The sequence below is a fragment of the Trachurus trachurus genome, assembly GCF_905171665.1.
Source record: "Trachurus trachurus genome assembly, chromosome: 16".
NCBI lineage: Eukaryota > Metazoa > Chordata > Actinopteri > Carangiformes > Carangidae > Trachurus > Trachurus trachurus.
This window is the reverse complement of record NC_139902.1, coordinates 18887361-18912147: the sequence shown is the minus strand read 5'-3', so window position 1 is coordinate 18912147 and position 24787 is coordinate 18887361. Positions and strand designations below refer to the sequence as shown.

Here is a 24787-nt window from a genome sequence, read left to right as displayed (position 1 = left end):
ACACGCACACACACCTTCTGCAAATCCGACAGATGGAAACAAACCCTGTCTCTCAGCACAGGTGTCAAATGTGATCGGCTACAGGCTGTGGGTTACTTACCACACACACACCCTCCTCAAAACGCAGACATCCAAACACACACACACACGCAGAGGGAGAGAGAGAGAGAGAGAGAGAGAGAGAGAGAGAGAGAGAGAGAGAGAGAGAGAGAGAGAGAGAGAGAGAGAGAGAGAGAGCACCCTTGTGTTCAGTGTCCCGGGAGAAACAAACTCAGACCCTGTGCGACTTTAGCCTGCTGCAGCTGAGCCGAGACGCTGCAGACTATTTAAGACAATCACATGATTTCACTGGGAGTCAAAATGGTCCGCGGGGGTCACTGGGTAAAGAGAGAGAGAGAGGGAGAGGGAGCGGCAGAGTGAGTTAGTGAGTAGGCTAAGCGTGTGTGTGCTTGCGTGTGTGTGTGTGTACGTGAGTGTGTGTGTGTGTGTGTGTCTGTGTGAGAGAGAGAGGGAGAGAGAGAGAGAGAGAGAGAGAGATACTGGTCGCACTGTCTGAGGGAAATAAAGGAAAATGAGTTGCCGGGAGAGAGAACTTGAGTTCATGCTACTTGCCGCCCTGGGACACTGCGCTTGAAAATGAATGGAGACACAGTGACACAAGTGAAGAATCCTCCATCTGAAAGTCGTTGATGCTTCATCACAAATCCTGCAGGACTGCTGCTGTTGGACTGGACTGGTTTATTGTTATTTATTGATACCGGCTTCTGTTTTTTGTTTTGTTTTTTTCTTCCTCTTTTTTTGGTGCGGTAAAGGTGATCTACAGTCATGATTTTCTTACGGATTTATGCAAAGTGGAAAAATTGCACGCTGCTCCTTTTCCACCTCTTTTGTTTTTTCTCACTGGGCAAAGTAAGTCGGTTGCGTTATCTCTCCGCTGCGCCGCTTCTCACATGCATGCAGAGCTCATAAAGTTGTCAACACGTATGACTGAGCGCCGACTTGATGTCATTTTCCGTGATCATTTGCTGCGCAGTCTCTATATTTATATATTTATATGACCTTATATTTCTTTTTCTTGTAGAGCCTTCTTTCGAGTGCCGAATCTCATCAGGAAGCATCGGATTTACTCCGATTCCTCAATTTACCTCAACACACAGGTACGTCCAGAGTCGAAAAACAAAGTCACACTGTTGTGTTTTTGTTGACCAGCCAGCATTATGATGCAACCCGTTCACACTTTACTGTCCTGTGCTATTGGATTAAAAGTAAAACCGCACACTGCATCCCTCCAACAACCAGCAGCATCAGGCTGCCTCGCTCACCTGCGCTCCGTGCTGCCTCTCTTCACCGCTGGGGGGCGACCTGCACCCTGACACAGAGGCTTCACTAGCTGCTGCTCCACTGGAGCTCCAACTGGGGTTCATGAGAAAACAAGGAATAGACCTACTTATATTTTATAGTAGATCATTTCACTTTTGTTGTAAAAGGGAACTTTTGATTGATTTGATGATGGGCAGTTAAAAGAAGTGCACCCATAACTCACTCGAAATGGGTCTTGTATATTATATTGTTACAAGGCACTGGGGAGTCAGTCATCAAAGAAGATGTACTGATGCCTGCTATGGCAGCTCAGTCAGTTCAGTAATTAGTGCAAGCAGGAAGTGTGAGACTTTCATCTGTTCTTTGTTTTGTGGATGTAACCCCATGTGGTGTGCTGAGTCAGCGATTGCTTTGGCTGTGCATTCTCCTTCAGATCTTTTGGTTTTTTTTTTTTTCCTTTTCATTTTATTTTCCTCAGTTACCAGGAAAAGCAGAGACACAAACAAATAAACAAATGTCAAAACTCCTTTCGCGCTGCACATGTGGGGATGATGTGAAGCAGAAGCGAGGGGAAGCCCTTCAGTTTCAGTTTCAGATCACCTCGCAGACAGTGATTTGACAACTGCTGCTCAGTGTTAATGTGTTTAACATTCATCCAGCTCTGTCGGAGCGGGTGAGGTAGGAGTTCACATGCTCAATCTTTTGTTAAGTTTAAGCCAAAGTAGCCACAGGTTGGAGCCGCTATCAGCACTAATGGCACTCAGGAGCTGCTAAACCAACAAACTAACCACTGTGGGATCTTGTCCTAGTGTGTGTGTGTGTGTGTGTGTGTGTGTGTGTGTGTGTGTGTGTGTGTGTGTGTGTGTGTGTGTGTGTGTGTGCGCATTTTGTTCCTACAGACTCTTTTGTTTGTATACTGTCAGACATGGGTCACTGCAGCTGGTTTTTGAGTTAGGGCGGTACAAACACAGTTGAGTTGGTGTGGGTGCATTTGTGTGCGTGTGTGTGTATGTGTGTGTGTGTGCTGGGGGCACCTGAAGTGTTTGCTCTTTGCAGTCCTGCAGATCTCTAGGTAAGATCACAGTTGTAACATCACAATGGTTAGATGTTTGCCTCCCACTATGATCAGCCATGCTAAAACGAATGCAGTCACGGCACTGCAAGGTGCTTTAAATAAATGCATCCACTAATAAGTATATGCCACATTGTGTGTAGGTGCTTTAAGTCAGCGTATCCAAAATGTACCAAATAGCCGAGTTCAAACCTCAGGCATTCACACTGCCAGTGATGACACACTGTCTGTCACCCTGCATGTTTCTCCCACTGACTGCCAAAACATGTCTGTCTCTGTGCTATATTTACTCATTATTCAGACTTGCTAAAGCAGGTCATACTGTACAGTAACTGACTCTGGCTCTTGTTGACTATAGGTCCAAGGTTGCTGTTATTTCTGTGCACTTTTATCTGATAAAGTGACCAAGTATCATTTTCCCATGGCAGGACCGAGCACATTTGTGTTACATTTGTCATTACAGCACTGGAGCAGAATCACAATGATACGGTTTTAGTTGTTTGCTCACTGGTTACTCATAGACCCAAAGTGTATCGAGAGCATAAGGCGTGTGATAGCTTAGAGTATCCAGCACTTTCTATTACTAGTGGCAAACATTAATGTGAAACAATGCCTCTCCCAGCATCAGTTTGAGATCAAACGTTTGCATTTTGTGTCCTTGCAAGATGCATTACCATCAAAATGCATTGCAATGTTTCTACAGCCTTAAAAACTATTACATGGTTCTACTTTAGTAGGTCAGCTCATTCTTACACAGACGATAAACAGGAGCAGTGTCTACTGTCATGATATCCTCTGGAAAACCAATTTTGGTGCAGCTCAAGTCAAGGAATCAGTCAGCTACTCATTTGATTTGACCTTTAGAGGAAAGCAGGTTGGTCTCTGTGGCCACAGCACTATTAGACATTTAACTGGTATAAGAGGCCAGTCCTGTGACCTGCCACCAGCAGTCTTTATGACCTGCAGTTATCCAGCCTGGGCTGTAGTAAAAAAAAACTCTAGTAAAACACTCGGTCAAACATGATTCACTCTCCACTGAACGGCCTGTGCTGGAATTGTCTAGAGCCCTTCCTTTTCTTGTAACTCTTTCTTGACCCTCCCAGCAAAAGTCTATAAGGCAGGTCAAGGAGAATTCACAAAGAAACTGAAAAGCTTTTCTCCAGTTCAATGATGCAGCCAAAGCTGCTGACACAGCATGCTGTATATCACAGTAAATGATGTTGACATATCAAATTAGACTGCCTACAATGACATAAATAAAAACAATGTGTTTTATTTTATTTTTCCAAGTTACATGTACAGTACAAAACATAGATCATTACTTTAAACAACATAGATTTCTTTCATCAATATTCTGACAGATCCAATGAAGCTTATTAAGGTTAGAATTAAGATTTGTCATTAATGGACTTTGCAAACACTAAAATAATCTCCCAGCTCATTGTTGTCTTCCCCCTTTCTCTCCAGAATATGAGATTGTCTCGCCATATGAGGTCAACCACCAAGGTGTTTACATCTCCCATGAAGTTGCTCATCACCAGCGCAGAAGGCAACGCAGATCCCTGACCCCAGATATGGGCTCATCAAACACTGATGGCAGCAGTGAAACGGTCCACTTCCGGCTGAGTGGCTTGGGGCAGGACTTCCACATGGAGCTGAGGGAGGCCTCGCAGAGCCTGATTGCACCTGGCTTCACCATCCAGGTCCTGGGAAAGAACGGCACCAAGAGCCTGAGGGCCTACCACCGGGATGACCTCTGCTTTTACCAGGGGTCGCTGAGGTCGAGTGTCAACTCCTCGGTGGCACTGTCGACATGCATGGGGATGGTGAGTCTGAAGTCTGAACGTGCACGGAGTCGGGTTGCAGGAGAGTTAGGATGAGTAGATGAGCTGGATCTGGGCTGGTCTGTGTGTTTGCAACAGTGAAAAGGACCTCAGGGCCAGCTAATTTGAAAGTATGTGTCTTGGACATTTTTATTTTAGTTACGTTTTGGCAGCATTTAGATCAATCTACCAAGTGAATACTGTAATTGCACTTACTGACCCAGAAGAAAGAGTGAGCCTGGGAGCCAAATTTCTTAAATTTGGCCCATCCTGGGACGCTGATAACATAAACACAGCATTAGTTTACTTGTCATGCTGGAACCCAGAGAGGGAGAGAGACAGGCGTCCATGACCCTGTTTGGATTTGAAGTCACAGTTTAGAAAATGCTAAATTAGAGCAGAGACAAGGAAGAGGTAAATGAGTAAAGGCATAAATAGCCTGCATGTAGTGTAATTTGGGGTTATGGGATATTAGACACCAGATGCCAAGCAGACACTGAACTGAAAGGAAAGAGTGAGAGGGAAAAGAAGGATGAAAGGAGAAGAAAATCAGATTACAGACCGCCAGTAAATCTAGATAGAACCACAATTTTTTTCATTGTCGTTGTCGACACTGTCTTTTTCTCTGACACATAGACAGTCTTCAAACAGTATCTCTTTCAGTGTGTTACTGTGAGGCTGCCTTTCACACAGCACTTGAGTCAGTGCATTGTCTGTCTGGTCTGGTCATAACATTGGCTTGTACATGGCTCCAGTTGACTTAAAAACCCACTGGCTGAGTTGGCAAGTCGTGCACAGAAGTTTCTTCCTTCAGTCTGTCCTGCATCATTAGTAATTGCTCATTCCGTGTATATTGCACATTTGCCTAAATCAGCTAATGAATAACTAATCAACGGAAAAGTCAAGTCTGCAACCACCACAGAAATGTTTGGTCTTTGAGCCAGGAAAATACAAAAAAAGTAAAAACACTCACACACATGCCAAATATGCCAAAACAATGTTTTCGTAGTATTTCATCTTCTTATTTAGCATACAGTGTAGACCAGTTTCAATGTGACACGTGAAGCACACCTCACAGATGTAAATCTTCTTCTCAGATTTCTTAAGCTTGAGTAGCATCTTTTGCAGAAGGTTCTCAACTCAAGAGCATTAATCTTTTCTGATCTAACACAGCTGGAACCATAAATTGTAAAGCGACTGTGCAAATTGCAAAATACGGAAAATGTAATTGAACAGAATTGTCTTTTAAGAAAGGGTGGAGTTCTATAGCATGAGAGTGAATTGCAACTGGGTACTAAGCTAACTTGGCTATGCGTATTATATAGTATTAGTGTGATATACAACATAATAAAAGCTACAGAATTTATAAGCTGATTTCCAATCCAAAATTGAGCCGTTTTATCGGTGTGAAATTCAGATCAGATCAGTTATTAATAACAGTGTTGCGGGACTAAAGTGTGCAAAGGTCTGTTATTGTTCTGATATTGTTTGGAAGAAATTCTGGTTCTCTTTCTATCTCTTTTCATGCATGCATCCAACTTGTTCTGGATAAAAGTCATTGTTTTAAGCATGAAAGACAACATTGCTGAATCTAATTGTTACTGTTGGACTTGTTTGTGTTCTTTGGAGAAAGTTGGCCGAATTTCAGTTGTTGCTTTGGTGGTCCTCTTGTGCTGCATGAAAATAAAGGAAACAGTACTGTAAGAATGACATTAAGTAAGCTTAAGTGAGGCAGCTCCACCCTAAGACCTCAAGTGTTATACTAGCCCTCTTAGCAGTCTGGACCAGAGAACAAAGGATTTAATGAATACACTCTAATTCCTTCAGTCTTGAACTCATATAAACATATTACTTTAGATCTCAAAAATCACTGGAGACAGAGGCAGCAACTGGGCAGAGGGCAGAGAAACGTCAGTAGTGTTATTTGTGCACAAGTTTGTCTTGAGAGTATTCAAGATCATAGTCTATGAGCTTTGCAATTTTAAGAACCTTGTTACAGCGCAAATTAATGGTCACTGAAATTCACCTTTTTTTTTCACCGTTTTAACCAATCAAATTCCTTGAAAAACCAGTATGACCACAATTCATTTCAGCCTGGATTTGGGATGTTTTAATTGTAATAAATTCCAAGCCTGACTTCGCTGGTTTGCTGTTTTTATTTTCATTGTGGAGGACCACTGCTGTGTCTGAGAATTGCCCTCTAAAACAACAGACAGAGAATGGCACATCTCCAGGGATGCTTCTTCTTCCTGTGTGTGCATGTCTGTCTGTGTGTGTGTGTAAGAGAGTGAGGGAGAGCTTGTGTGTATGCATGTGCATGTCTGCATTTCAGACCAGATCCCAATAAAAGATTCAGCCAAAAGGTCCAGGGTTGCAGAGACTGTAAACGTGGTTCTCACGACTGTGGCCGGCTAAGATGGACTGGGTCAGTGAATCAATGGGAATGGGAATTTTTCTCTGATGTGAATTGGGGAAGTTTGAAGCTATATTAGCAGACAAAGGTATGTAGTCTCCCAGGGAAAGCTAAAGATAGATGGCATCAATATAAGACTGTTTATCATTATGTTCATAAATAAGGTCAGCTACATGAGTGTTTGCATTCGCATTCAATCAAAACCGTGGTAACTAGAGAAGGAATTTTTGTAATATATTCATTTCTTATCTCTAGATATTACATACTCGTCTACCTGCAATACCAAAACCACTACAGTTTTGAAATAGTGAGTGTGTTTAACTGCACACACTCATATACAGACACCCTTTGCTCCAGATACAAGACCACGACTGGTCAAAACCAAGTAACAAAGTTCACTGGGCCATTTGAAAGCTTGTATGAGACCTTGTGCTTTGGTCAGGTTCCTATGTGGCAGGCAGCAGGTAAATACTGACAAGGAGAACCACCCAGATCAATATCTGTATCAGTTGGAGCACCTGGCCTCCAACTACAACATGATGAGTCCATTTCAACCCCCTTGTTTGCTCTGTCATAGGTCATGAACCTGACCTGGTTAGCAGAACTTGCTGTGGACAAGTCCTGTTTGTACAAAACCAAACCAAAAGTCATCCCAGTGTTCAAAAGTATAATTTCAGTGCAGTGTTTCTTTTTGTCTCACTTGCATTTTTTAGTGTAAAGATAGATTCAGTGTTGTTTCAGTGGATTGAACATGAGAGACATTCACAGTCTGTATGTTAGTGCTTCCTCAGGCTCGCTGATAGATGCAAAGACAAAGATGAAGAGGATCAGAGTGAAAGAAGGAGAGATGTAGAGATGCACAGGCAATAAGGGTCGTTGTTTCCTCCGTGGCATTTTAGAAGTGCTGAAACCCCCCTGTAAGGAGTGTTACGTTGTAAAGCCCATGTATAAGTTGCCTTTTCAACTCCCCTCCTCTGGCAGCCCATATAGTGGTTAGCGGTGCTTTGATGACAGTAGGGAGTTTAACCATAAAAATCTCTTACTTACAGGCAAAGAATTGGTGGAATAAAAGCAGCAGGCCAGTCCCACTGACTGTACTGTTCACCTGCCAAATGGTTTGAGACTGTGCACAGTGGACTACACACATGTGGAGGGGGAGATCATAAAACAGGTCCTCCTCTGTGTCGACTTTATGCTGCAGCATAATCCGATTTAGTCTGCATTTTATGGGGGGTGAGGGAGTTGAGCGCTGAGTACAGTGACATGCAGGCATTGTTTAACTCTGACACCATGAACTTTTTTTTCCCCCCTATATGTGATATCCTGTGGGACTTTTAGCCATGCTAGAAATGTGGCTCATACAAAGGTTGTGTCACGTTGGTCCTTACAAAAAATATCTTAAAATCCTCTGGATGGATTTGAACAAAATTAAAAAAAAAAAAAAAAAAAAGGTGACATATATTAACATTACTGATCCCTGAACAGCTAATTTAGTGAGAAGTGAGTTACTCTGGTGTGAATTAATCCTTGCAATCAATCCCATCAATCTCAGCTGCACTATGTATAGTGCTAATCACAAAATGTTAGCATAAACAAAGATGGTAAAGAGTATGAACATATGGTTAAGAGGATGAACATATGTATGTAACTGGCATGTTGGACTGTCATCAGCATGTTGGAATTCATATTGTGAGCATCTTAGCATGCTGGTTTTGCATTCAGCAGCACATAGGACAACTTCTGAGTGCTGATCACAGGGCTGTGGATTCTTAGTCTTTTTTTAAGCAGAGACTTGAAGGCTGATCTCTCCAGCTTCTGCAAACTGGAAACAGTTGCCTGCTTGCATCAATGACATATTTCACAGAAACTTCTGTACAGATGTGCATAGTTTAGACTGATGGTGGCAAAGCATCATTTGCAGTGACAACTTGGTTTTAAATGGATTTAAATGCTTTTTCCACATCTAGGACTTTCACAATTAATGTCTTAAAAGTTGCCTCTGTAACAATGACACAACCATCAGTCACTCTCTTCACTTTCCAACATGATTTGGGGATATATCTGCCTCTGTCTCCAGCTCATTTTCTTGTCCAAACATATATCATTATCTCTGGTCTCCACATTTATCTCTATATGTTTGTCTAATCTAATTTTACCCTGACTTCTAAATGCACACCTCTCTTTTGTACCGAAGGGAAAAGCAAAATGTCCTCCCACCACAAATCACTTGGAGGTCATGTGTTTTCCTCTTGTAAAAGGACGGGTGTGTTTCTTGCCTCAGGGCTCGTAGTAGTAGTAATAATAGAATGCAAGCACACTGCAGTCCCACCTCTGGGATTTCCAAGAATATATGAGGGATGGTCTATTGATGTGATGAAGCTTTGAAAAGCTTCATCACATGTGTGGTCTTGGCAGGTTGCTATGATCAACTATCAACATAAGATACATCAAATGATCTCCAATGATTGTGACTAGTTTGAACATCACTCATGGTGTCTTCAGTCATACCAAGTAGATTAGCTACCGAGTCGTGGACATATGTCTCTGAGACTGGAAATTAAGTCAGTTTGTAGTTTCCAATTGGACATCACTACAGCTTGTGCAATGTGCTCTGGATAGCGAGCCAGCAAATGACTCAGGTACAGCTTGAAGTGAAAATGCTAATTGATTAAGAAATGGTGTCTATGGCTTCAAGTGTGTTTTGTCACAGTATCATTTCCATTTTTCCAATAAGCCTGTCAACACTCAGACAAAGTTTGTATCCTTGCCTTCAGCTGCTAAAACCTTGGTCACCATGGAACCAGTTTGGAACCAGTTTGGAGTTCACATGCACAAAAGACCAGAGAGAATTATTGCTGCACTTTGGTCTGTCAAAAGAAGGATTACGTGGAGAATTATGAGCTATTTGTTTTGATGTGTAAATTGTAAAAATATATTTTTGCTTAAATTATTGCATTCCTGATTTTGTTTTTTACAATAACAATACAATACATGAAAGCACCAGAGGTTAATAAGTAAATCTGATTATTATATAAACTGTGCTTCTCATATGTTTGGACTGAATTCAAACACATGCTAAGTGATGAATGTGCATACTATGTAAATAAAGTAGTGAGTTTTGGTCTCAAGCATATCAGGAAGAGCAAGTTAAGCAGAGCGAGGCAGGAAAAAAAAAGAGAGGGCCATATACTGCACACTGTCAGGTGCACCTTGTAATATGCTGAACGCTTCCCCCCTCAGTTCCGTTTTCATACCATTTTTTCCCGTCACCCCCACTCAACCTCATTCCTGCCCCTGCTTGTCTGGATGCGTCTGACTCCAAAGAGTCCAGCTGTTTGCGCCCTCCCAAGTAGTGTTTCAGCATTTTATGACTGCTATTTGCACCTCGTAGTGCACAGTGTGTAATCTGATGACTTTGGCTATTTAGGAAAGGCACTAGTGTGACCTAATCTCCGAACATATTGGCTTTGCATATACACGCATGTTGTTTTGTGTAAGGCTGTGCTGATTTTACAGACTGAGGACATTATAGAGAGATTATCTGTGGGACTGGCTGGCTGGTATGTTCAGGAAGGAAAACAGGATGCATTTGTATAGGGCAAACACATTTTAAATTTGCTGTACGTACAGTTTACTGCTATCACATACATACTAAATAATACCTTATTAGATGCACAGCATACAAAAATATCTTAAGACTATACCACCACGAGTTAAATATTACCACATCAACAACTGACTGAATGTCTTATTCACAAAAAGATAAAGAAAGAATTCATTTCACAGTGAGGGACACTGATTTATCTTGAGGAGAAACACACATGTGGTTCTTGTTATGATGGTGCTGCAAACACAAGCCATACCAGTAGCTCATCTCTAACTCAACTTTGCATCAAAGGGGTGGGGGGGGTTAAAAAGATTTCCATGTGAAGACCTCACAAAAGGCTACAGATGAAATCAGGAAAGACTCTAAGAGACTTGTACAACTCTGATACAGAAACAAAACTTGAAGATAAGTGTTGTTTGAAACAAATTTGAAGTTCTATAGACAGTCGTCATACTGCAGGGGAATCAATCATGGTTAAATGGAATCAATCATCATAATGTACTCAGATTTTATAATATGCAGCACATGCCTATTTTTTCAGGGGGGTGTTGGCAATGTGCAGCAGAAAATAAGCTTACATTGTCGTCTTTCATGAGTCACTTATTTTGTCAAGGGACCCTGGTATTCAGACCTCACCAGGCCCCTATTTGGGAATAATTGTGTTATATGTCACACAGTACATATACATTATAACAGAACCCATATATCACATTTGCACCAATGTGATGACAACACAAACCCCCAAATCTCTGCGCCCATGCTGAGAAGACAGACCTGCCTGTATATAGGAACCATAGAATGTGCCATGCATGTGGTGCTGACAGGGAAGAGGCAGAAGTGGCATTCATTCAGTGAGTGAACACTGTCACCATGACATGCACACATACTAGCTATCATGATGTTCAAGCTTGTTAACATGCCATAAGTGGAATTGTTGAAAAGACTCAGGCTTAGGTACCATTTTTCTCTTCTTTTTTTTTGAGATGTGTATGCATCTACATGGTGCTTTTAATAATGTAGTGTGATCTGCAAAGTGCAAAGAAAAGTGAAAGCCAAGCCATATCTGAAAATGTGTTACTATGAGTTGACTGTATACAGTTGAAAATCCTTAAATTTGAATCTCCAGAACACATTTAATAAATATTAGAACATGACATTTTCTATAACAAGCCCTTACTAAACAGTTAAAAGTCCTTAGGCCACAGGTGTAAGTCCTATGATTGTCTATTTCCATCATGGATTTTCTCTTCTTTTTTCTGTCCAATCTTCTTCCTAGTAGGAGCTGACTAAAAATAACTTCTCATGGAAAAAAACAAGTTTGCTTTTATACTATTCATTTTATTTCGTTTTTAGGACCAGCAGCCCATTATTAATCATCATATGACACCAAATTTCCCAGGAGAGCTGCATTAGCTCTTCACTAATGCCCCAGTGTTCAGTTCTCCCCCCAAAACCACCCACCCAGACAGAGTAAGTGCTTAACATGTGAAGTTTTGAAGGTTGACAGGCAGCGCAGTTCAGGTCAGAGGCCTCACCGTGACTTGGAACCAAACTATGACAATCGTCTGCGATTACACAGCGCCGGGGTCGGTGCCATGCGGATGACAGCATCACGCACCACTTGTCACATGTGATTGCAACCAACGATCTTGGCAAGGGCTCCTGGCAAGAGGTCTTTCTTGACCGCTGGCAGGCAGGCCACAGAGGAAGGTGGTAATGCATTAGCAAGCATCTCTCTCTCGTTTTCTCTTTCTCTTTTTCTCAATAATTGATTCCCCACCCACTCATTCCCCAAAGCCAACTGCTGTGTTGCATCAGGGTCAATCAGCCATGGTCAGAATTAGATGCAGTGTTTGTCTCGGGCTCTCAGTATAACCACGTTTGTGTTTTTTTTTTTTTTTTTTTTTTTCAAGAGCATAGAAATGACAGTGCTTGTGAGTTGCTGATGTAGCAAAACGTGCACACAGTCTGAGGACTTCATGATAAAGATCTTTTTGTGTAAGCGTGCATTTTTAAAGGGTGTAAAAGATTATAATCATCTCGATAAGTAGTGGCCAAAAAAGTGTGTTTCCGTCTGCAAATATGTTTCCAAATATATTTCTGTGTCGGTGTTTGTGATTATCTTTTGTCCGTCAAACACCAGTTACTGTACGGTGGGAAATGATCATTATCTGCCACAGAACCACCTGTAAACAGCAACTGCTCCACAGTGGCTTGTGGTAAGGGCATAAAACTTAACAGTGGGATTTGAAGGAGCATACCCGGCATTTGACCATGAGCTGCTGCGACATCTGAGCACGTCAGGAGTTACACAGATGCACGCATGGATGTTAAATCTCTTTGTTCTCTTTTTGCCGCAAAGTGTCAGTAGTTATATTTTTTACAATCTTCAAGAGACTATGAGCCAATTCAGCTGCTGTGGAACTAATAATGCACAAATGCAACATAAATGCAGGAAAGCTTTCTTTGCCACAGTACGTGATGAAAGCTGTAAACTGTACAGTCATTGTGGTCACAGCTGACACATCTTTATTGGCCTGTATTCATCTGTACAGATTTCACAATTTTCACAGTATTTTCCACTCTCCTCTCTCTCTTCTTCCTGATCTATGGTTAATAGGCTAGCAGTAGAGGCCCGGGTAAGTCAGTGATGATGAAACAAGGCGGGAAATCGTTGCTGAAAAAACTAAAAATGCTGAAAAAAAGAAGGAACATCAAAAGAATTAGGGGTCTGCTTCTGCAAAATTCCAACTAGATACTCTCCCAGTTTAAGGAACAGATAGTTAGACACAAATCTCCACACGTGCATATATAAAAACATTAAGTTACATATGCTCAATCTCTGTCTTCCCGACTTCTAAGGACGGCCGCGGCCTCTCCACTGCCACTGTGTCAGGCTGCTGCTGTCAGCCAGCAGGAAGGCTGCGGTGATGAAGGACCTCACACTCCTCTCACAGCTCACAGTGAAAAAACAAAAGGAGACTGTAGTCAATTAAACGTATTTTAGGGAAACTGCTATTACTGCCAAGCGCAGTTATAGTCCAAGCGCTACGTGCCAGTTGACTGTCAACACAGATGTGGTGCGTGTTTGGAGAGACTGGGAGAGACAAAGAAAGAGGCAGAGAGCAAGAGAGAATAATCTCCAAGTGTCTGAGTTGGCTGTGTTGATAGAAGTTTATTGAAAATGGAATATGCAAGCTGAAAATGTCTGTGTGTCTCTCCCAGAGAGACTGAGACTGAGATAGAGAGTAAGGTCAAGTTTAGACATTTTTTGTAGAAACTTTTCAGATTTATAATGGCCTTTCCCTTAACTTACCCCCTGAAATTGAAAGCATAAGGCAATGGTACTTAAAGGAGCTATTTGTATGCTTTGCTATCGCACCAAAACCAACATTTGTGTTAACAGCTGTTTACCTTACCAGTGTAGAGAAAATAATGCAAGTTCAGCATCAAATGTAATTCCTTTAAGAGCTCTCTCTTGCAGTGGCCAATGTAAACTCTGCGCTATCACGTATTAGACTTAAGTTAGCATGTTAACAGCTAGCCCTGGCCTGTAACAACCCTTCTCATAAATTTCCCATAGTAAGTCACTGTAGCCTCCAATCTGTTCTGTTCTGTCATATAGCCCCTTGACAAAAAGAAAGACAATAATGGCTGAAGGAGCTCTTGTCAAGGCGCAATCACCACCACCAGCTCCTGGCAAGAAACGGCGGAGAAGCCTTATATTACAAATAATCCCTTCAAAGTGTGACCTTTGGCCCTGAATAACAGTACTTTCACACAGTCAGAAATATTTGTAATACGGTATCTAAGATCAAATTTTCAAAAGGTTTTGTTGCATATTATACTCAGACAACACTATGCAGAGCTATTTTGTTTGTTTGTTTGCTTATGTGACAGTTTAATTTAGAGATGTCTAAGCCTCCAGAGCCTCGAGCATGCACATTGTTTATGAGAGAGATGCCACCTCCTTCTCTCACACCAGCCTTTTGTTTGAAACTCTTTCTAGCTGACCGAGCCTTATTTAGATTTTGCTGAGATGACGTCTGACCCTGAACAGCAAAGCAGATGTTAAACATGAAGAAACATGGCCAGTAATTTAGTCTCACAGACGTTTATGGGGGTCAGGTTCACAGTGACCCATGAGTCAAATCTTGACTAATTGCTGACAGAGACAGATTGAGTAGCTAAACGAATAGCTGGAGATGGTTATTGTTTTGTTCTTTTGTGATATATGATTTCAGCCCTTCAGGCTACTTTTCAGTGGAAGAGACTGTGTCGCTTTTGAGGTTTTGGACATCAACACAGTTTATAATCTACAGGTCCACCTTGAATACAGACTCGGGAAGAAAAAAATCATTGCGCAAAATGAGTGCATGCAAATAAACATAACAGATCTATCCAGGCTAAATGGTTCTCTAAAGCTAACGGCACTGTCTGTTTTGCCTCTAGTCAGGTTTGATCAGAACTCAGGATGCGGACTACTTCCTGAGACCTGTGTCCCTCAGCCTTGCCCAGAGAGAGAACTTCACAGCGCCCTCCAGTCACCAGCCGCACATCCTCTACAAGAGTGTGAGATACCCCCAGACGGAGCACAGAGGTCATCAGAAGCGATCCACAGATTCAACTCCTCACAAATCACATCAACATTTTGTCACCAAGAGATCCACAAATTCACCGACGAAGCCCCCCTACAACACGCTTAATGAAGATCACAGCCCGGACCAGCAGGAAAAGCAAAGGCACATCCATGATTATCACCATGGCAGCAACAACTACACCGGTCAAGGCGACTTGACAGAGCATCGTGGCAGTGGCCATCAACGCAACAGCCAACAACATGAAAATGACTACAGACATGGAGAAAAGCAGAGGCAGCACTTCTGCGGGAGACGGAAGAAATGTATGTAAGGGCAATTTCTTGTTCTGGTCCACATGTAACATACATAGCATTAGAACATTAGACTACACACTCATACACTTCCTTCTCATCCTAAAATGCATGAGCTATTCCTGCAATTTCTTCCCATGCACATGTTGAATAATCTAGGGAAACAGCATGTACCAATAGTAATACAAATGTCATTAGTTTTTTTTGGTTTGACTTCTACAAAATGGTTGATTTTGGACCCTTAAAAAAATGTTCCCACCTAGACATATTTCTCACATTACACATTGTAGGCACTGTCATAATAACAATGTTATATGTCAAGACATAACTAAATTAGTGGTTTGAACTCAGAGAGGTTTAGACACATTTTGAGAAAATTGTCACACCACTTAAAGTTTCACAGAGAAAAGAAAAAGACTGACATACGATAATAAATCTAATTGTTGACATTTTTGGTTAACTCTGTTAGCAGCCAACCTCACAGGGTTGTGGTTGGTTAGCGCAATGGGAACACAGAGATGTGACTCCAACAGAATATATTCCCATGTTCATTCCAGTTGCTGTGAATGCTTATTCCATCGTACGAGTGCAGAAAACATCCAGACTGCAGTTGTGTAGTTGACAAGAACAGGTACCTCTGTGTTAATATATGTGTGGCAGTTAACACAACATTTGCCCCTTTGTGTGTTAAAGAGAAAAGCAACATGGGTTGTCGCTTACAAAAAGGGAGACTTAATTACGTAAAGTAGCTTTTCTAAATTAAAGAGTGATTGAATTGTTGTAGATTTGAATTGACAGTCAAAATGTCATTTTTTCATTTTCTAGAGTTGGTTTAACGTCTGTATTTCACATGATGACACGTGTTACCAAAGAACATTATCACTGTTTACATGACATCTTTGGGTTGAATTCATTAGGGACTTAACCTGTGAAAGGTCATGGGAAATGTTTTATACTCACTTTACACTGTGACAAATGTTTGCTCTCAAGAAATTACCACAAGATCAGTTAACATTGCTGGGGTCACAGGGGTCAAATGAAAGCGAGCAGGCAGGGATTGGACTGGTACCACCACCATTACCCTGCAGAACCCCAGCTGTCTGTCCCCTGTGAAAACACACTGATGTTTACATTCCCACAGAGTGACATCACTGAACACCTGTGCCGTGTTTTTGTCAAAAAAGCACTTTGGTCGCTCACCTGCTTTCCGCCTATATAAGCAACCCATCTAACCTTTGTAGTTTATCGCAGCCAGACAGAGATAGGTGAAAGTTTTGATAACTTGGAAGTGAAGATTTTCTGGTGATAATGTCAAAAGCCACAATGGTTTTAACTAAGGCTGACTGGTGTGTATCGTTGACCCTCTGTCATAGTGTAGAGCTGAGACTGGATTTTTCCCAGAGGTGGCCCAGCTTCAAAAGGAGAGTTAAATACAGGGCAGAGCTGGGCATTTGATGTTAAGATTGAGTCCATGATTGTCTGAGACACATGTTCACTTTAAAAATAAGTGCTGATAAGTCTTCACAATAAGCTAGTATTGTGAATTCATTGCAATTCACGTCATCATTTTGATAATACAGCTTCCCCTTGGGGAAAAAAAAAATCTTATCAATAACATGCTGACACAAATGGCCTCTATTCAAAGATACATTATTAATAAAGTTTGAAAAGTGGATTGAAACTGTTTAGGTTTAGGTTGTTTTTTGTTTTTTTTTAATTTAGCACACATTTAAACTCAATGGTGCAAGGAGGGAACAAAGCCCAATGGGCCACCCCTTTCAATACTTACAAGCAATTTAGATTTCAAAGGCTAACAAATAAACATTGAAAAAGAAGGAGATAATGCATACATAATCGATGTTATATGAACATGTCAGTTTAATTCTTGAATAGTTTTTTTTTATGTGTAATTAATCAATAATTGATCTTTGTCCATCATTATCTAACACTATTTGAACTACAGAATATCAAATTTCCCAGAGATCACTTTGAAGACTTTGCTGACAGCAAAATCGATTTGCTTTTAGCATGTTAAGCTTTTATATAATGGTTGCACATCAAGAAGATTTGACTGGCTTGTCTGTGCTGCTGATGCACAGTACATCACATACTGAGGTTTTACACTTTACTTAATGGTAGCATAACACTGAGACTGCCAGAGTCAACAACAGAAAGAAAGCTCAGTTTGCAGTTTATCCATGACATCAGGTCATGAAAGTAAGAGAATAGTTAATCATCCAGAATGGCTGTCAGCTACTTGCCAGACTCACCGGTTAACATTCACAAGCTAAGGCGGCCATTTGCCTGGTGGCTACAGGTTCAGTCTGAATCTTGTGCAACATGCGGTATAATCAGCTGTGGGACGGACGGATTGTATATTTGGAAAGGATGTTATAACTGCTATTAAACTGTTATTATATGCACTATTGTTTTTTCTTTCATCAATCATTCACAATCCACTATCCCACAGTTTGTCCCTAATCATATCGACTCTGTAGCCACAGTAGGCTGCACACATTTAATTTGGCCAACTGTTATTGCACTCGTTAATTAATTAATTACAAGTCCTCTCTGTATAACTCTCTGTTTGTTTTCCCAGACATGCCCAAACTCCCTGAAAAGGATGTCTTTATCCTCCCAGATGAGTACAAGTTTATCCCCAGGAACAAAAGGGCAGTGCTGATGAAGAACCAGGCCAGTCAGAAGCTCAACGTGGAGACGCTGGTGGTGGTGGACAGAAAGATGATGGACAACCATGGCCATGAGAACATAACCACATATGTTCTTACTGTGCTCAATATGGTAAGATAAGCTTAATTACAAGTACAGTGCTGGACACACACGTTAGAGGTTAGAGTGGTGTTTATCCACTGTAGGCCTACATTATCAGGTTATCATGTTTAGTGCTAACAGAACAGAACAACATAAAGATATTGTTCGATTCCTTGCTTCTATAGTCCACAGGCCGAAGTGTCCTTGGACAAGACACTGAACCCACACTTGCCCCCGATGTATCATCGGTGTGTGAATGTGTCTGTGTGAATGGTTAGACACCACACGCAAAAAGTAAGCACAGTATGAATGTGTGTGTGAATGTGACCAACAGTGTAAAGCGCTTTGAGTGGTCCCAGACACTAGAAAAGCATTATGTAAGTATAATATCCATTTACCACTTAAATATTCATATAGTCATTGGGAGCATGTTAAATAATAGCTGTAGGGTGTGTTTATCTGCTAGCTACACCAAATATTTCAGCATTATATACAGTAACATTTCACTATACATCTTCATAAGTTATCAATTGTACAACAAATGTTAGTTAGTATATTTCCTTTCATCAAATGAAGTTTTGGCATGTTGCCAGACCAGAGCCTGAGTCCACATTTGTTTTTAAATTTGATGTCACTGATTAGATTTACTGATTGGACACTCCTGTCTTCCATTCTCACTTATCTGAAGGAGCACATCTAAGAACAGGAAACTGATATCTGAGTGAGATCATCACTGCAACACCCCCCCACCCCCCATCCCTCTCTGCAAGCAAATTCTGTCACGCTGGTTTTGCTACTTAGTGACTGACTGACAAATCCAAAGATAATCCATCTATTTTGAAAACATGGTTCCCTCTAGTAGAAACCAAGCTGGAGTAATCGCAGCCGCTGCTGAGAGGAGTCACCTAAATACAGTATGGAGTTTCACAGAATACACCCAACCCCCTGTCCCACCTGCCAGCTCCCATGGGTCTCAGGAAAGCTTATTTAATATGTGTTGAAAATTAAATTTGATGTGCAGCTCCAGCGTTTGCATAGGTTTCTGTATTTTTATGTGGCCGAGTTGGAAGACTTCAAAAACATTTCGTAATTACGAAATGTTGAAAAAAAAAACACACACACTTTACATTATGTATCACAAACACTGAAGCTCTATGGAAACTGGTTTGATTGTTTCCTTTGTGAGGTAGTGAAAACACAGTGATTCAGTATATCTGCTAAATTGTGTGAGTCTGAAAGTCTGTCAAACACTGGTGCTCCGGGATATCTCAGTTTAAGTGAGTGGTTTTGATTGCCTCTTTGACCTTTGAAATCTGTAACAAGCCACAGCCGTGTGTCTTCTCATGAGTCAGTGCAGAGGAAGACCAAACATCAGGAACATAAGGAACGCATGAGAGTGTTCCTGAGGAAAAGAAGGGGGGAAAAGTGCTTAGTGAGTGGCACCTGGGTTATTCACAATGCTCAAGAGGAAGACGGAGCGAAGAAGAGCAAAAGATCAAGAGACCTCTCAAAGCTTTAACTGTTATGATTGATGGTCATATGTCAGGGTGAGTACATGGACCTCAACAGGAACCAGCAGTTGTACCTCAGTCATACCATCAAAAAGGACTTTGTGTTATTTCTGCAGGGAAGACAAGGTGTGTTGCTACAGTACACCTAATGGAGTTTAAGTTTGACAATAATTAACCCTTCCAAATTCAAATTGAAACTCTCTGTCCTGACCACATTTTACTGGATAACAGGATATCAAGTTTGAAATAAACAGCCCAGTCTGTTCTATGGCCAGGTGTTACAAGTCTTTAACTGTCCAAGTCACTTTAGGGATATTTAATTCTAAACAGAAATGTGTCATCAAATGAAAAGGTCATGCAAAAATAGAGACTGTAATATCTAAAAACATCTGTTTGTGTATCCTCTAGGTCTCCAGTCTCTTCAAAGATGGTACAATAGGGGGGAACATCAACATAGTGATTGTTGGTCTCGTGCTTCTGGACGAAGAGCAGGTGAGCATCCCAAAACTTCAGTCTTTCAAACAGCACTGATGGATAGCTAGAAAACGTTGCTGCAGTATTTAGTGTGGTTGAAGGGTTTTAAAACATTTCACACATTTTGAACCCACTCGTGAAAAAAGACACCACCAATAACACTATTGGCCTCCACCTTAAGCACCCTGACCTTTGTTAGCAGTGAGATTATGGAGCTTCAAACATGAAGGGAATGCAAAACACAGCGTGTTTATTTGTTTTTATGCCTTTAGGTCCAGATTTCTCAAGTCTCAGAGATTTCCCCAGGGTTGTCTTAACTACTAAGGACTTTTACAGTGGTTAATTATAGGGTATGCATTTCTTTGGATGTGTGTCAGATTCAGGAGGAAAATTCTAGTAGAGCAATGGATAGAAAGACAGCACGAAAAAGAGAAAAGCAGGTGGGGTGCTATGGAGAATAATGCAGTTCGAGGTCAAATGATTCTGTTGTAATGTTGAAGAATTTGATTTTCCTTGAGCCCATTCATCATAATGCCAAAAATGTCCCAGACATTTTTTACTGGCAGCTTATCAGTGCCCCCTCTCACATCTTTAACATCACTTAAATATGCATAGTATATGCAAGTGCCAAAAATGTCAAACCCGCCCTTATTAAGATGGGAAGGTCGATGGGAAGATGGGAAAGAGACAAGCTTGTGTCTTTCAGTTTGACGAACATGTCTTTCATTGTAATCCACAACACTTTGACTCGCAGCTTCTCTTCACAAAAACAACACTGTTGTCTCTTCTGCCTCCTGTTAATATGATTAATTCACAAGGATGGCCTGGTGATCAACCACCATGCAGACCACACACTGAACAGCTTCTGCCACTGGCAGTCTACTCTGGGAGGCAGAGAGGGACGTCACCATGACCACGCCATACTGCTCACAGGACTCGACATCTGCTCGTGGAAGAATGAACCCTGTGACACTCTTGGTACGTCGTTGCTTCCCTGTTTATCACTGTACTGCTTAAAAAAACACGAGGTGGATTCTGCAGTAACAAAAATGCCAGGAAGTGTAATTTGAGAAAATACAAAGGATGAGCAGCAACATTTTTTTGTTTTGTTTTGTTTTTTTAAATGACAGTCACTAATTCAGACATTGTCACATATGCCAACCACCCTTACTTTTTGCATCTTGCTGCGATAGTGTCGAATGTGTCGTTCTCTGTTGCCATCTGTCTCTCTCTGGGAAGATGCCCCTGTTGTCTGTCACACGGCGAGACTGCAGGATCACCCCAGCCAAACCAGATGTTAAAAAGATCTGCAGCTTTCAGATCTGTTCTGCCCCACAGGATCACATATGTGTGTAATATGAAATGATATAGAGCTCAACAGCAGATAAAAAGAAAGCTCATCAGTTATGGGGAGGAGATATTTGATCAGAAGGACAGTTTGATTCATCTGGATCTCAGCTTGTTGAACTTCAAAAGATCATACAGCGTGGGTGTACATTCAGAAGATGCACACATATAAAAACTAGTGCAACTTCTTTCAGATCCAACAACACCAGAAGAATTTGAGTAATAACGTCATTTACATGGCAGAAAAGAGTTCAACTAGTGTAAATCCACGTACATACACACACACACCGTCATCATGAGTGCACACCACTTAACAAACTAACAACAGCCTGTTGGTGGTAATGACCATGTCAACACATTGTTGTCGTCCACACTGTGAGAAAAAAACTTAAATTTTTTCACACACACACAGACACACACCGTCAAAACCCAGACTTAGGTTTTGACTTCAAAGTGTCGAAACATTAGGCCTAGTCATTGCCATAGAAACTGAGTTCAAAGGTGTGTGTGTGTGTGTGTGTACATTCACACTCAACAAAGAGTTAGCTCTGACTAATTCCCAAAGGTGTGAGGCAGAATGGCTCTTAGTGTTACGGCCATGTCGCTCAATGTTTTCCTCCATATTTCAAAACCAGTATTAAAATCAATGATCTACTTCTTTACTGGCACAAAACTGGAACTAAATGGCAGTTCTCACAGTCAATCTGCCTGCTGATGTTTACTATCATTATTCACATTAGTTATGTACATGAGAACATTACTTTGGGAGCTTTGCACTCTATAGCGAATGACTTAGTGCCGTAAAATAACAAAACACAAGGCTAAATTCTCCCTGAGGCAGTGAGACAAAAACATTAAGGGAGGCCCCTGCGAGTATTATCCATTTTGATTCAGAGCCAGAGGTGCAGTGTGTGTGTGTCTATGTGAGGAGAGACAGACGGAGAGTGGACAGAGAGAGGCGTAAAGGGAGCTGAATAGTAAAAGGGAGTTTAATATAAAAGAAGGGATATGAGAAAGAGGTGAAGACGGAGAAAGAATGTTTTAAAGTCAAGTGATAGGTAGCAAGGGGATCTGGGAATGTTCCTATGGAGTCCTATATTTTAATATCTGGCAGGATTTGAACCCAGTAATGGTGTGTTTGATATTTCTTCTGAATGCAGTCCATAACTGGCTCAGACTTAAATATGTCTCTCTTAGAAAATGCTCTTGTTTTTTTTACCAACCATACATAAATGTTTTTTTCAGAGAAGATTGACAGTGGTCAGTGGAATCAACAGACTACAGGTTATGTTGGACCTGGCTGATCAAGTAATTGAACTGTGTGACATGTACAGGTTGTAAAATCATATCATCAATGTCGCAGGTTTTGCTCCAATTAGTGGGATGTGCAGCAAATACCGGAGTTGCACCATTAATGAAGACACAGGCCTGGGTCTGGCATTCACCATCGCTCATGAATCAGGACACAAGTAAGGGTTTCCTTCATCAAGGCCTCATGATATCAAACAAATGTTCATAATGTTCACGTCATACCAGCACATTTTCACCTGTGTTGCTGTCTACGTTGTTTATACATATCAACTTATGTGTGGACAACAAGCATCTTGTATCTGTAAGAGCAAAGATTTGCAGGCTGGTTATAAAGTTGAATCCTTCATGTACTATCCACACAGTGTTGTGGTTTTTGCACAAACATATTAACATGGTTCAATCTGTTTTCTTATGTTAAATGAAATAAAGTGATGCTGTGCCATTAACATGGAGAATTGTCACCATTACATCTTTTACTCCTTTTTCTAATCCCCCCAGTTTTGGAATGGTCCACGATGGTGAGGGTAACGTTTGTAAGAAGTCTGAGGGCAACATCATGTCGCCCACATTAGCCGGTCACAATGGCATCTTCTCCTGGTCCGCCTGCAGCCGCCAATACCTCAGCCGCTTCCTCAAGTAAGCAGCCATATTTCAGCATGACTGCTTCTTTATTGTGGTGAAACAATGCTAGGAGAATTGATTTAAGAAGCACTTATGGTTAGCAGTGACTTTTATGGGTAACATTGCTGGAAGAATCTTATTAAGTTTTCGAAACATAAGCTGCATCACATCCATATGGCATGTTGATGAGTAATGAGTAAATCCTCTATCCAGCCCCTTATGCACCAAATAATACATAAAGCACTTGTATCAGTTTGTAAAAGAGTTTGTTTGTTTTTTAAAGTCCCCATGGTAACAATCACTTTTAAAATGCATGGTGTTTATATTATTTAACATGTGTTACTGATAGTTTATATTATTTAACACGTGTTACTGATAGATGGACATGCATTGCTAGAAAAAAAAAGTGTGAAAAGTGAAAAAAAACAACTGCACTTTATGTTATAATGACAATGGGACTTGCTTTATTTTATGAGTCAAAACTGGCCTGCAGAATGTGTGCGTGTGAGAGGTTGAAATATAGCAACTTAGCATAGCAACTAAGTTAAGTGATATGTGATGCCGCTATACTCCTGCAAGTGTTACTTTACAGACTGCATATGTCATTGTGTGACAAGGTACATGTGGGTTAAAGTGTGTATGGGAGAAAGTTTAGTGTGTGTGTTCATGCAATAAGTACATTTTCATGCATGCAGCCTGCTCACCCAAGTGAAAAACAAGCATCACGGACATAGCGTCCATGTGTCTGGCTGTGCTTCTGTGTGTCTTTGCGTGTGTGTTTGTGTGCATGTACTTGAAACCAGATAGCGCAGAGCCAGTGCCCTCCACTAAATTTACCAGTGTGTTAACTGAACTGTCAGGTCTCCCCTCTCAGTGTGGTGGAGACAGACAGTGTATTTCCTCGCTGAGTTATTAGAGCCGGAGTGACCTCACTCTTGTTAGACCTGTCAGCCTTATATTAAACTCCCATCACCCCGTGAGGCCACGTGGAGGGGATCTCTGCACCACCACTGGACCAACCAAGGGTCGTCTTCCTGTAGAATAGCTTACTGTAATGATAAAAATGCTGAAATGCTGTACGTTTTCCTAATTGCAATCAACAGAATGTTATCATTTCTATAAACGTTTTTGGCTAAACTGAGTCAACTGACTCCTAAATGTCTGTACGTTCATCTGCTGCGGAGAAGAGCGTTGTGTCAGCCAACAGAGCTCAACATCACACTCACTCTAAATCTGCCTCTCCTCAGTCAGCTATGACAGGGAGGTCTGTATGTGCCAACACTGTATGTATAGTAAAATACTCTATCTGAGCTCTTTGTCAGTCCTAAAATGGATTGACAACTTTAATGACCACTTTGCGTTGTTTTTGAGAGAGAGACATCAAAAAATCTGTGATACATTAAAGTTACAAAATTCTCTTGTGGTCCCATTGTTTCTGTGCCAGAGGACACAGTCTGGCCCACTAGATACCTAATGATAACCATCTCTGTGTCTCTTAAAGACGGCATGAAATGAAATATGCCCTTTCCCAGCTTTAATCCAGTATTCAAATGTTCATATATAAATCAATCATATCTGTTGATATTTGCCCGAGTCATGTCAGAAAGTTATTATCTGAGCAGATT

At 41.2% G+C, this 24787-nt stretch overlaps 1 protein-coding gene across 1 annotated transcript in view; it reads left to right on the top strand.

Moving 5' to 3' along the window:
- Positions 1–360: 360 nt before the first annotated feature.
- adamts16 (ADAM metallopeptidase with thrombospondin type 1 motif, 16) overlaps positions 361–24787 on the top strand; it is a gene marked incomplete at both ends in the record, with an annotated part of 51244 nt that continues 26817 nt past the window's right edge. Inside the window, 9 exons of the mRNA XM_083990302.1 lie at positions 361–381; positions 1082–1157; positions 3860–4218; positions 14688–15138; positions 17726–17928; positions 19818–19901; positions 20702–20861; positions 22594–22699; positions 23040–23177. Of these exons, the coding sequence (XP_083846428.1) occupies positions 361–381; positions 1082–1157; positions 3860–4218; positions 14688–15138; positions 17726–17928; positions 19818–19901; positions 20702–20861; positions 22594–22699; positions 23040–23177 (1598 nt within the window). The remainder of the gene's footprint in view (positions 382–1081; positions 1158–3859; positions 4219–14687; positions 15139–17725; positions 17929–19817; positions 19902–20701; positions 20862–22593; positions 22700–23039; positions 23178–24787) is intronic.